The sequence below is a fragment of the Anomaloglossus baeobatrachus genome, chromosome 4 (genome assembly GCF_048569485.1).
Source record: "Anomaloglossus baeobatrachus isolate aAnoBae1 chromosome 4, aAnoBae1.hap1, whole genome shotgun sequence".
Classification (NCBI taxonomy): domain Eukaryota; kingdom Metazoa; phylum Chordata; class Amphibia; order Anura; family Aromobatidae; genus Anomaloglossus; species Anomaloglossus baeobatrachus.
Window position 1 is genome coordinate 415839749 of NC_134356.1, and position 14238 is coordinate 415853986.

The 14238-nt window shown below is 45.9% G+C and overlaps 1 protein-coding gene across 1 annotated transcript in view; it reads left to right on the plus strand.

Moving 5' to 3' along the window:
* TMEM209 (transmembrane protein 209) overlaps positions 1-13734 on the plus strand; it is a 156648-nt gene extending 142914 nt beyond the window's left edge. The window contains exons 14-15 of the mRNA XM_075342614.1: positions 10463-10536; positions 13338-13734. Coding sequence (XP_075198729.1) covers positions 10463-10536; positions 13338-13395 — 132 coding nt within the window. The 3' untranslated portion in view covers positions 13396-13734. The remainder of the gene's footprint in view (positions 1-10462; positions 10537-13337) is intronic.
* The last annotated feature ends 504 nt before the right edge of the window (positions 13735-14238 follow it).

Genomic DNA, 14238 nt, shown 5'->3' on the forward strand with positions numbered 1-14238 from the left:
CGAAGGAGGTCAGACATCCACGCATAGCTCCACTGTTTGTAGTCAGCAGTAGCTGCTGGCTATATCGGATGGAAGAAAAGAGGGCCCATATGGGGCCCCCAGCATGCTCCCTTCTCACCCGCGGTGGTGCTTGTAAGGTTGAGGTACCTATTGCTGGTACAGAGGCTGGAGCCCACATGCTGTTTTCCTTCCACATCCCCTGGAGGGCTCTGTGGAAGTGGGATCTTGCCGGCCCCCAAGCCCTGGGGCCGGGCTCCATCCACAGACCCAGAGAACCTGCTGGATTTGGAGCGGGAGTGCCGTTCAGGGACAAGGCCCTGCAACTTTCAGGTACTCTGTGTCCCCGGCAGGCACGGACACTCTCAAGGCTTGCTGAGCGTTATAGTGCGCCGGGGACAGTAGCGCTGTGCGCTGGGGTTAGGTCACTGCAGCTTTGCTGAGTGACGTTACATGTTGGGAACTACTGCGCCGACCGCTCCTGGAGCGGCGGCGCAGCTGCGACTTGTGGTGCGCCGGGGACTTTGCGCCGACCGCGCTTTTACGGCGGCGGCGCTTCTAACTTTAGCCCCCGGCTTCTGCGGCCTAGCGCCGCTTCGTTCCCGCCCCCACCCTGTCAATCAGGGTAGGGGAGAGACGCTGCTCAATTGGCAGCGCCGAGGGCTGGAGCTTTATTTACATGCTCCAGCCCTCTCACTAGGCACAGTGGGAAGCAGGCTTCCCGCTCTTCGTCTGTATACGCCCAGGGCCCGCCCCCCCTCTCCACAAGGACGCCGGCAGCCATTACACATGCGGTTTGGCTGGGGAAAGGCAGCAGGCTCTGGGAGACCCAGACTAAAGGGATTTCGGCGACCACACACCCGCTCCTAAGCGGGCGGTAAGCAGCACATTAGTGCTGGCCCCACTAGTGCCTCAGTGTTATATTAGTGTACTTTTTTCTTGGTACCATATATATATATATAGTTGCACTGTAAGGTCGCTTCTTGGCTGGACACCCTGTACTGCTCTGAGGAGGCAGCAACATGTCATCCGCAAAACGCAAGGGTGCCAAGGCACAGGCTGTGTACACTGTTTGTACTGCATGTGGGGCTAATCTACCAGCAGGCTCCAACGACTCTCATTGTGTGCAATGTTCAGTCCCAGTGGCACTTCGTCAGCCAGAGCCTATGGTGGTAGTGGCCCAGGCAGAGACGCCTGTGAACCCTGCCCCGGTGACGGGGACAGACTTTGCAGTTTTTGCCGATAAAATGTCTGTGACTATGACAAAAATCCTGGAGACCTTGCAGTCCAGGCCAGTTACTCAGACCATGGACACTGCTGTGCCTATGTTCCCCGGTCCCCCTCAGTTGGAACTAATCCGTACTTCAAGGGGGTCTCAAGCATCACAGGCTGAAGTCTCTGACTCAGATGACAGTCCCAGGCAGCCTAAGCGAGCTCGCTGGGAAAGACCCTCGACGTCATCACACTGCTCAGGGTCTCAGCGAGTAGAGTCTCTCTGTGATGAGACTGAGGACGGTGATCAGGATTCTAATCCTGAGGCCCCTCTCAATCTGGATGCCCCTGATGGTGACGCCATGGTTAATGACCTTATATCGGCAATTAATAGACTGTTGGATATTTCTCCCCCAGCTCCTTCAGCAGAGGAGGCAGCTGCACAGCAGGAGAAGTTCCATTTCCTGTATCCCAAGCGTAAATTAAGTGCTTTTTTGGACCACTCTGACTTCAGAGAATCAATCCAGAAACACGACGCTCATCCAGACAAGCGTTTCTCTAAACGATCTAAGGATACCCGTTATCCTTTTCCCTCTGAGGTGGCCAAACGCTGGACCCAGTGTCCAAAGGTGGATCCCCCAATTTCCAAGCTTGCGGCTAGATCCATAGTCGCAGTAGAGGATGGCGCTTCACTTAAAGATGCCAACGACAGACAGATGGACCTTTGGTTGAAATCTGTCTATGAAGCTATCGGCGCGTCGTTTGCTCCAGCATTCGCGGCCGTGTGGGCACTCCAAGCTATTTCAGCTGGTTTAGCACAGGTGGATGCTATCATACATCCAGCAGTACCGCAGGTGGCGTCCCTAACTTCGCAAATGTCTGCGTTTGCGACCTATGCTATCAATGCTGTCCTAGAATCTACGAGCCGTACCGCTATGGCGTCCGCCAATTCTGTGGTTTTGCGCAGAGCCTTGTGGTTAAAGGACTGGAAAGCAGATGCTGGTTCCAAAAAATGCTTAACCAGCTTGCCTATTATCTAGAGACAGACTGTTTGGTGAGCCATTGGCTGAAATCATAAAACAGTCCAAGGGTAAGGACTCTTCCTTACCACAGCCCAGAGCAAGTAAACCTCAACAGAAAAAGTGGCAGTCGAGGTTTCGGTCCTTTCGAGGCTCGGGCAAGGCCCAATTCTCCTCGTCCAAAAGGACTCAGAAAGAACAAGGGAGCTCAGATTCCTGGCGGGCTCACTCACGCCCCAGGAAAGCAAATGGAGGAACCGCTTCCAAAGCGGCTACCTCATGACTTTCGGCCTCCTCCCTCCGCATCCTCGGTCGGTGGCAGGCTCTCCCGCTTTTGCGACATTTGGCTGTCACAGGTCAAAGACCGGTGGGTAACAGACATTTTGTCTCGCGGGTACAGAATCGAGTTCAGTTCTCGGCCTCCACTTCGGTTCTTCAGAACCTCCCCACACCCCAACCGAGCAGATGCCCTGCTGCAGGCGGTGGACTCTCTAAGAGCAGAAGGAGTCGTGATCCCTGTCCCCCCTCAGGAACGGGGGCGAGGATTTTACTCCAATCTCTTTGTCGTTTCAAAAAAGGACGGCTCCTTCCGTCCTGTTCTGGACCTAAAACTGCTCAACAAGCATGTGAACGCCAGGCGGTTCCGGATGGAATCCCTCCGCTCAGTCATTGCCTCAATGTCTCAAGGAGATTTCCTAGCATCAATAGACATCAAAGATGCTTATCTCCATGTGCCGATTGCTACAGAGCACCAACGCTTTCTACGCTTCGTGATAGGAGACGACCATCTTCAGTTCGTAGCTCTGCCATTTGGTCTGGCGACAGCCCCTCGGGTGTTCACCAAGATCATGGCGGCAGTGGTAGCAGTCTTGCACTCTCACGGACACTCTGTGATCCCTTACTTGGACGATCTACTGGTCAAGGCACCCTCTCAAGAGGCATGCCAACTCAGCCTGAATGTTGCACTGGAGACTCTTCAGGCGTTCGGGTGGATCATCAACTTCCCAAAGTCAAATCTGTCACCGACCCAATCACTAACGTATCTTGGCATGGAGTTTCATACTCTCTCAGCGATAGTGAAGCTTCCGCTGGACAAGCAGCGGTCTCTACAGACTGGGGTGCAGGCTCTCCTTCAAAGTCAGTCGCACTCCTTAAGACGCCTCATGCACTTCCTCGGGAAGAGGGTGGCGGCAATAGAGGCGGTTCCGTTTGCGCAGTTTCATCTGCGTCCACTTCAATGGGACATTCTCCGCCAATGGGACGGGAAGTCAACATCCCTGGACAGGAAAGTCTCCCTTTCCCAGACGGCCAAGGACTCTCTGCAGTGGTGGCTCCTTTCCACCTCATTATCACAGGGAAGATCCTTCCTACCACCGTCCTGGGCGGTGGTCACGACAGACGCGAGTCTGTCAGGGTGGGGAGCAGTGTTTCTCCACCACAGGGCTCAGGGTACGTGGACTCAGCAGGAGTCCACCCTTCAGATCAATGTTCTGGAAATCAGAGCAGTGTATCTTGCCCTACTAGCCTTCCAACAGTGGCTGGAAGGGAAGCAGATCCGAATTCAATCGGACAACTCCATAGCGGTGGCATACATCAATCACCAAGGGGGGACACGCAGTCGGCAAGCCTTCCAGGAAGTCCGGCGGATTATGATGTGGGTGGAAGCCACGGCCTCCACCATATCCGCGGTTCACATCCCCGGCGTAGAAAACTGGGAAGCAGACTCCCTCAGTCGCCAGGGCATGGACGCAGGGGAATGGTCCCTTCACCCGGACGTGTTTCAGGAAATCTGTCGCCGATGGGGAAGGCCGGACGTCGACCTAATGGCGTCCCGGCACAACAACAAGGTCCCAACCTTCATGGCACGGTCTCGCGATCAAAGAGCTCTAGCAGCAGACGCCCTAGTGCAAGATTGGTCGCAGTTCCGGCTCCCTTATGTGTTTCCACCTCTGGCACTCTTGCCCAGAGTGCTACGCAAGATCAGATCCGACTGCAGCCGCGTCATACTCGTCGCTCCAGACTGGCCGAGGAGGGCGTGGTATCCGGATCTGTGGCATCTCACGGTCGGCCAACCGTGGGCACTACCAGACCGACCAGACTTACTGTCCCAAGGGCCTTTTTTCCATCGGAATTCTGCGGCCCTGAACCTGACTGTGTGGCCATTGAGTCCTGGATCCTAGCGTCTTCAGGCTTACCCCAAGGGGTCGTTGCCACCATGAGACAGGCTAGGAAACCCACGTCTGCTAAGATCTACCACAGAACGTGGAGGATATTCATATCCTGGTGCTCTGCTCAGGGAGTGTCTCCCTGGCCATTTGCATTGCCTACCTTTCTTTCTTTCCTGCAATCTGGGTTAGAAAAAGGTTTGTCGCTCGGCTCCCTTAAAGGACAAGTCTCGGCGCTATCCGTCTTTTTTCAGAAGCGTCTAGCACGACTTTCTAAGGTGCGCACGTTCCTACAGGGGGTTTGCCATATCGTTCCCCCGTACAAGCGGCCGTTAGATCCATGGGATCTGAACAGGGTACTAGTTGCCCTCCAGAAGCCGCCCTTCGAGCCTCTGAGGGAGGTTTCACTTTCTAGACTATCACAGAAAGTGGCTTTTCTGGTAGCGATCACATCTCTTCGGAGAGTGTCTGAGCTAGCAGCGCTGTCTTCCAAGGCTCCCTTCCTGGTCTTCCACCAGGACAAGGTAGTGCTGCGCCCCATTCAGGAGTTTCTCCCGAAGGTGGTATCCTCTTTTCATCTTAATCAGGATATCTCTTTGCCTTCGTTTTGTCCTCATGCAGTTCATCGGTATGAGAAGGATTTACATTTGTTAGATCTGGTGAGAGCACTCAGAATCTACATTTCCCGCACGGCGCCCCTGCGCCGTTCGGATGCACTCTTTGTCCTTGTCGCTGGTAAGCGCAAAGGGTCGCAGGCTTCTAAGGCCACCCTGGCTCGATGGATCAAAGAACCAATTCTTGAAGCCTACCGTTCTGCTGGGCTTCCGGTTCCATCAGGGCTGAAGGCCCATTCTACCAGAGCCGTGGGTGCGTCCTGGGCATTGCGACACCAGGCTACGGCTCAACAGGTGTGCCAGGCAGCTACCTGGTCGAGTCTGCACACTTTCACCAAACATTATCAGGTGCATACCTATGCTTCGGCGGGCGCCAGCCTAGGTAGAAGAGTCCTGCAGGCGGCAGTTGCCTCCCCGTAGGGGAGGGCTGTCTTGCAGCCAGGGCCGGCGTCAGCACCCGGCATACCCGGGCAAATGCCGGGGCCCTGGAGAGCCGGGGGGGCCCACTCGGCCTCGTCAGCTCTGGTGCACCTTGGCCGGGGCCCACTCTCCTTAGTTCTGCGGTCCCCGCGCCGAGTTCCTCGGCAGGAATCTGCGGCGCCGTCTCTTTAAGGCGCGCAGACTTCCTGGTTTGAACTTCATCTGTGGGCGGAGCTACAGACCGGCATCCTGCTCAGTCCCACAGATGAGAGTTGCAGTGCCAGCCAGCGACCCCCAGCACAGCGTGTCCCTCCGGCGCTGTGTGGGCCCCTTCTCCTCCGTGACCTGAGCGGTATGTGCCCTCCCCAACCCCGATTTATGCCCCCCCCGGAGCCGCGCGTGTCTGTCTCTGTCTGTATGTAGCAGAGCTAGGTGTGTATGTATATAGCAGAGCTAGGTGTGTATGTATATAGCAGAGCTAGGTGTGTATGTATATAGCAGAGCTAGGTGTGTATGTATATAGCAGAGCTAGGTGTGTATGTATATAGCAGAGCTAGGTGTGTATGTATATAGCAGAGCTATGTGTGTATGTATATAGCAGAGCTATGTGTGTATGTATATAGCAGAGCTATGTGTGTATGTATATAGCAGAGCTATGTGTGTATGTATGTAGCAGAGCTAGGTGTGTATGTATATAGCAGAGCTAGGTGTGTATGTATATAGCAGAGCTATGTGTGTATGTATATAGCAGAGCTATGTGTGTATGTATATAGCAGAGCTATGTGTGTATGTATATAGCAGAGCTATGTGTGTATGTATGTAGCAGAGCTAGGTGTGTATGTATATAGCAGAGCTAGGTGTGTATGTATATAGCAGAGCTTGGTGTGTATGTATATAGCAGAGCTATGTGTGTATGTATATAGCAGAGCTAGGTGTGTATGTATATAGCAGAGCTATGTGTGTATGTATATAGCAGAGCTATGTGTGTATGTATATAGCAGAGCTATGTGTGTATGTATATAGCAGAGCTATGTGTGTATGTATATAGCAGAGCTAGGTGTGTATGTATATAGCAGAGCTAGGTGTGTATGTATATAGCAGAGCTAGGTGTGTATGTATATAGCAGAGCTAGGTGTGTATGTATATAGCAGAGCTATGTGTGTATGTATATAGCAGAGCTAGGTGTGTATGTATATAGCAGAGCTATGTGTGTATGTGGCAGAGCTATGTGTGTATGTAGCAGAGCTATGTGTGTATGTAGCAGAGCTATGTGTGTATGTAGCAGAGCTATGTGTGTATGTATGTAGCAGCGCTGTGTCTGTATGTATATAGCAGAGCTATGTGTGTATGTATGTAGCAGCGCTGTGTCTGTATGTAGCAGAGCTAGGTGTGTATGTATATAGCAGAGCTAGGTGTGTATGTATATAGCAGAGCTATGTGTGTATGTATATAGCAGAGCTATGTGTGTATGTATATAGCAGAGCTATGTGTGTATGTATATAGCAGAGCTAGGTGTGTATGTATATAGCAGAGCTATGTGTGTATGTATGTAGCAGAGCTATGTGTGTATGTATATAGCAGAGCTAGGTGTGTATGTATATAGCAGAGCTATGTGTGTATGTATATAGCAGAGCTATGTGTGTATGTATATAGCAGAGCTAGGTGTGTATGTATATAGCAGAGCTATGTGTGTATGTGGCAGAGCTATGTGTGTATGTAGCAGAGCTATGTGTGTATGTAGCAGAGCTATGTGTGTATGTAGCAGAGCTATGTGTGTATGTATGTAGCAGCGCTGTGTCTGTATGTATATAGCAGAGCTATGTGTGTATGTATGTAGCAGCGCTGTGTCTGTATGTAGCAGAGCTAGGTGTGTATGTATATAGCAGAGCTAGGTGTGTATGTATATAGCAGAGCTATGTGTGTATGTATATAGCAGAGCTATGTGTGTATGTATATAGCAGAGCTATGTGTGTATGTATATAGCAGAGCTAGGTGTGTATGTATATAGCAGAGCTATGTGTGTATGTATGTAGCAGCGCTGTGTCTGTATGTATGTATCCAGCAGAGCTGTGTGTGTTTGTCTGTATGCATGTATGATGTGTATCTATGTATGTCAGTGTATATGACTGTATAGATGTGTCAGTTCTATATGTATTTTTGTGAGTTTGTCGTTAAATATGTATATGTATGTGTACGTATGTGTGTCTGCGTGTGGATGGGGCCCACTGGGACTCTTCCGCCCGGGGCCCACAAAAACCTGGAGCCGGCCCTGCTTGCAGCTCTAACATGAGGTATTTCTTTACCCACCCAGGGACAGCTTTTGGACGTCCCAATCGTCTGGGTCTCCCAATAGAGCGCCGAAGAAGAAGGGAATTTTGTTACTTACCGTAAATTCCTTTTCTTCTAGCTCTTATTGGGAGACCCAGCACCCGCCCTGTTGTCCTTCGGGATTTTTGGTTTGTTTGCGGGTACACATGTTGTTCATGTTGAACGGTTTTCAGTTCTCCGATGTTACTCGGAGTGAATTTGTTTAAACCAGTTATTGGCTTTCCTCCTTCTTGCTTTTGCACTAAAACTGGTGAGCCAGTGATCCCACTGGGGGTGTATAGCCAGAAGGGGAGGGGCCTTACACTTTTTAGTGTAATTGCTTTGTGTGGCCTCCGGAGGCAGTGCTATACACCCAATCGTCTGGGTCTCCCAATAAGAGCTAGAAGAAAAGGAATTTACGGTAAGTAACAAAATTCCCTTCTTTTGTTTTTATTTAAATGAATAGAATTTTTATGAAGTCATCTGTGCAATCGGTTTCCACTGAAAATATTTAGCTTCTACAGCCTCTAAGTATCGTACTACATAGCTGGCTGCAGATGGAGTTAACAGTAATTCCAGCTTTAACCTTATTTCCTCAAAAATTACCTTTCAACCCCTTCTCTCGATTTAATGATGTATATTTGTCATTGGCAGTGTCCCTTCTTTGATGCGCGCATCTTTCCCCACACTTCATAGCTGATTTTAATCAGCCATCAAGAGCCTCTAACAGCCGCGGGCGGATCCGAGATCTACCCGCAGCTGTTAATCATTCCTCTCATAGCCTTCTAAATGCTGCAATCGCTATTGATAGAATTCATATCTTCTGAAACAAAAATGCTATTGAAAAATAGTTGAATAAAAAACAAGGATAAACTCCAAAGCAATATGGTTTTTACATTAAAGACTTCGGAGTTCAAAATCCAAAGGTAAATTTAAATAAAAATTAAAAATTTATTTCAAAGTATAATAAGGGGCTTGGATGTAGGAAAAGATTGGATCAAGAACTCCCAAAATACATAATAGGGGGATACATGCAGGTATATAGTATTATTCATAGTGTATCATCAACTTTGACAAAACCACTAAGTAGTCTGCTGTAGGATATAGTACACACATCCATCACACTAAAAAAAGCCAAACTGTTCATTTTAACCCCTTCACAATCTAGGACATAACGGTACATCCTAAATCATGAAGGGGTGATCACCACCTGCTGCTGAGGTAAGCCGGTGGTGATCCCCGCACATGTCTGCTGATTTGCCCCATTGAAAATTAAAGGGTTACAAAATATACACATTTGATATCGCCGCGTTCCAAAATGCCCAATCTATGGAAATCTGAATCCAATTAATCTGATCGGTAAATAGCATAGTGGTAAAAAAAATTCCAAACGCCAAAATTACATTTTTGGATCATTCCAATTTATATGCAAAATACAATAACAGGCGATCAAAACGTAGCATCTGTGCAAATGTGGTACCATTAAAAACGTCAGCTCAAGACGCAAATAATAAGCCATCAATGAGCCATAGATCCTGAAAAATGAGAACGCTACGGGTTGCGGAAATGGAGTCAAAAATTGCCACGTTTTTGGGACAAACTTCTGAATTTTTTATAACCCCTTAGATAAAAGTACACCTATGCATGTTTGGTGTCTATGAACTCGCACCGACCTCAGGCATCATATCCACTCATTAGTTTTATCATATAGTGAACACAGCGAATAAAATATCTAAAAAAAAAAAATAGTGCAATTGCTTTTTTTTTGCAATTTTCCCTCACTTGGAATTTTTTTGCTGTTTTCGAGTCCACTATATGGTAAATTTATGGTTTCATTTAAAAGTACAACTTGTCTTGCAAAAAAACAAGCTCTTATGTGGCAAGATTGACAGAAAAATAAAAAAAATATAGCTCTTGAAAGAAGGGGATCAATGAAATTATAACATAAGATCCTGCTTACCCATTGTACCCTGTAGTGGGAAGAGGTGACCGTGGGACCCAACACACGTTTTGCGTTGAGCTTCCTCGGGAGGGCGGAGGGTGGGCATGATCTTTCCTGACATTACACATTACATTGTGCTCTTTTTGACCACATCATGCGTGTTACGTGCCAGCTTTGTGTTTTTTTGCATGAGGCATGTGTGTAATACATCCTACAGCTGACTACTCAGTGGTTTTGTCAGAGTTGATGATGCACTGTATGAATAATATATGCCTACATGTATCCCTCCACATACTGTTTTTTTTTTCAGTTCTTGATCTACTCTTTGTCTACACTGACGTCCCTCAGTTACTGCTATTGTTTTGTTATATTTTGAAATAAAATTTGATTATTTAAATTTACCTTTTGGATTTTGTATTCCGAATTCTTTAATCTAAGATTACTATTGATATAAAGGATTAAACACCCAGGGAGGGGGAGGAGAGGGTAACGTACTGTTACGTCATATGTCAGGAAGGGGTTCATAACTAATATCCATCGTTATATCCTGTCCTACGTTCCTGATATCTTTATAGAGCTGTGTTAGATCACATAATTACAGAACCCCATTGTGCATAAATGATTGTACAGTTAACTACACATGTTGGCTAAATGCCTTTCTTGAAGCCACAATAATGTCTAGACTGCCACTATTTTATTTAATGCATTCTGCATCATTAATATCTTATTTTATCAAAATAATGATATATTTATTCCAATAAATTTGTGTTTTTTGTATATTTTAAGGGGAGAAACAACTTGTTCCATACATTGCTAATGTTTCTGTACATAATAAAGACTAAAGAATCTGGAATGCTGGGGTAAGTGTAATTTTTGTTTTTTGAAATGACCGTCCCTAAATTTCTTACTTTTTTGGAATACCCTACCACAAGAGGTAGCAATGGCAGATGCTATAACAGCTTTTAAAAAAGAGCTGGATGATTTCCTCCGTGCACACAACATTGTTGGTTATAAGTGACTTGGGGACAAAATGTAGAACTGGTGGAGGAAGTTTGAACTTGATGGATCTAGGGCTTTTTTCAACCTATGTAACTGTATGTAGGTATGAGCTATTCTGAGAGTCACAATCACTTATTTTTTTTTTCCATAAGTAGGTAGTGCATAAACAAATTATACTCTTTAGACTAGGTTCACATTTCCGTTAAAATGTATCAGTCACAATCCGCGGCTCTGGTAAACAACGGCATCCGTTTAGCGGATACCGTTGTTTCCCATAGACTTGTATTAGTTGGGGATTGCGACTGATGACCTTGTGTTGCATCCACTGCGCCGCGGTCAGTCGTTTTTTGACTGACCGCCGGGCGGGAGCAACGCAGCATGTAACGTTTTTCTGGCTGTCAAAATTAACGTGCCGCGCAGGAATCCGTCGCCATCTGTCACGCTTGTAATGGATGTCTATGGTGCTGGATTCCGTCTTAATCCGTCTTACAACGGTATCCAGCGCTGGATTCCGTCATGCTCTACTGAGCATGCCCAGCAGCAGGTTTGGCACACCCACTGGGCTGTCCCAAACACAAACGGAACATGACTGATCCGTCAAAAAACGGACGCATTGCGGATGTAACGGACGCGATGGATCAGTTTTTTCACAGGATTCCTGTGAAAGGAATCCTGTAAAAAACACATCCGTTGCGTCAGTTGACATCTAAAAAAAAACAACTCATCCATTGCTGACGGACCTGATGGATTTAAAACAACAGAAATGTGAACCTAGCCTTAGAGTGCTTTCAGATGACCGTATAAATCTGATTGCAGTGCAATGATGGGCCTCTTCTCTTCCAAACAGAGCATGAAAGCTTCATATATTTCTGTGCAGCTGTCACACTCTGGTCGGGAAAACTGCGGCCAGTCCAAAGATTGTGGTCCAATTTATATGATTATTTGAATACAGCCTTTGCCTCCATTTTACCTACGTTTACTTTGTCAGTAAATACCTTGATTTCTAAACCAGCGGCAGTTTTCCTGATACATTCAACAGGCTGATATGTGCCTATGAGGCTGTTTAGTTCAGGAAATCTTGGTCTATTCTCACTGAAGCGGAACTAGTAAGCAAAAAAATGGATGTTTCAAATTATATAAAAGCAAATGGCTATTTAATGGATCATTTTTTTATTTTTCTATAATAATCATTATTTTTAAGATCAATTTTTTTTTTTAGGCCAACAAAAAAAAATGCTGTCTGCACCACTTTTTGGCCTGCTAAGATGAGTTTGGTGCCCTATTTGCTTTAAAGGGAATTGGTCAGGTGCAATATGCACCCAGAACCACGAGCAGTTCTGGGTTCATATTGTTAATTCCTGCCTAACCGTCCCTGTATACACTAGCATAGATAAAGATATCAAAGTATTTGTAAAGATCTTTTATCTTATCCTAATAAGCGCAGGGACTAGTCCCAAGGGCATTATAGCCCCCGATTAGTCCGACCGACTTAGCATGTTAATTAGGGATGAGCGTATGTATTGGCCACTATTTGGTATCCGATGGATAATGGGGTATTGGCACTATTCACTATCTGACGAATAAAACCGTATGTGCTCCGATACTTTCATTTTCATTTCTGAGTTCCTGGCGTCTGTTTTCCAACCAATGAAGACATGTGATGCTTGCCGTCACAGTAACGCCACAGCCATCTTTGTTGTGGTGTTACTGTGATTGGCTTGGCTGCATAGCGTCATAGGGGCTATATAAACCAGCGGGCATTTAGGGCAGTAGGTGTCTGCCCCTCTCTTTCATACTTGGCGATCATTGGCGCTGCACAGCTGTCACACTGCTCTGGGAGAGAGAGAGAGAGACTGACCAAGAGAGAGAGATATGACGTACACCTCCCATGGTAAATGTTGGTAATACTTAAGGGGGTTGTCCCATAAATAAAGTCCATTTTAATCAATACATGTTTGGAATAAAATAATTTCCGCAATTAGATTTGTTAATAAAAAAATAAATTTTCCCAAGCTTATAAATGTGTCCCTGCTATGTACTGTGTAATCTCTGTGTCTGAATGTACAGGGACATGGTCTGATCATGCCACATCTCCTGGGCAAGCGATCACAGTTAATTTTTTGTTAGTAAGACATTACCTTCACTATTTTTAAACATGTTTTACCTCACAGAAAGAATCAACTATGATGACATGCTGTGCTTTCTATATCCTCTATATATCCTTCTACATCCTCTCTTGTGCTTCCTCCCTGGCCCATGAGGTGTGGTATGATCAAATCATGTCCCTGTACGGTCAGACACAACCACTACACAGTACATAGCAGGGGCATGTATGGAAAATTATCTCTGCACAAGAACATTTTTCACATATCCAATTGTGAGACTTATTATAATTCAAGATATATTGATTGTAATGTACTTTATTTTTTTTTTTGTGGGACAATCCCATTAGTGTATGGGGCCTATGGTACATTGTGTTTGAGCCCCTTACTAGAATGGTAACCATTGGATTCTGCCATAATAAAATATTGTGTGAATTGATTACAGAATCACAATTAGCTGTTAAGAATTTTTAACTGTAACCCATAATGTTGACTGTATCTAGTATATGGCTATACTATATCTTTGTTTAGTCACCTGTATTTTTTTTTTCCTTTTGTAGGAGAGTGAATCTTGGCTTATCCGGAGTGAACATATTGTGGATTTTTGGCGACCTATGATAATAGTAGAATGTATTATGACATCTGTGACCTCAGCAATATAAGGGTGTGGTGTTATATTTTATCTCTGGAGAATAGAGAATATCATCAGAATAGTGATTTCAGTATTATCACTGAGTAATATATTTTTAAATACAATTGCAGTGAAGTGGTTACAATGTCTCCAGCGGTGCTTCTTAGGTGGAAGATATATGTTTAACAAATTAAAGCTAGATACAATATGAGCAGTGTTTACATGACCCTTTCAGTGCTGTACAATGCTTCTTTTTGAAAATCCTTCTTTCAGTCAACGATACATATTTTATATGGAATGGTTTATGAAATAAACACTTGAATTTAGACTTTTGTTCTTTGTTTTTTGTTTTTTTTTTTCTTTTTAAGTATACATCCTCCATTCATATGGAATGCAAATAAAAACTGGAAGGGCAATAATAGCCAATTGGAATTACGTTTCTAAACTCTAATGGAAACTGAAGTGCTTATTACTTGTTATGGTCAACGATGCTACTTTGTCTTGGATCACTTTAGTATTTAAAACCCTTTGTCACAAAGCCAGTTTTGACCTTAAGGAAGCACTCCCACAAAACGTTTTCTCGCCTAAACCTGTACAAATATACATGTAGTGTAAGTGCGGTAATCTACTCAACAGTTTCCCACTGCCCTCCATGCCCCATCTAGGTCATGTGATGGGTATTCTGACTTGCCAGATCACATTGTTTTTCGTGTGTCTGGCTGCATAGGCTTTCATACAAAAAATGACTTCTGGCTCACAAATAGACCCCAGTGTGCTCCAGCAAATCATAGGATCCAGAAGAGATCCAGAGTAGCACCACAAACCCAGGA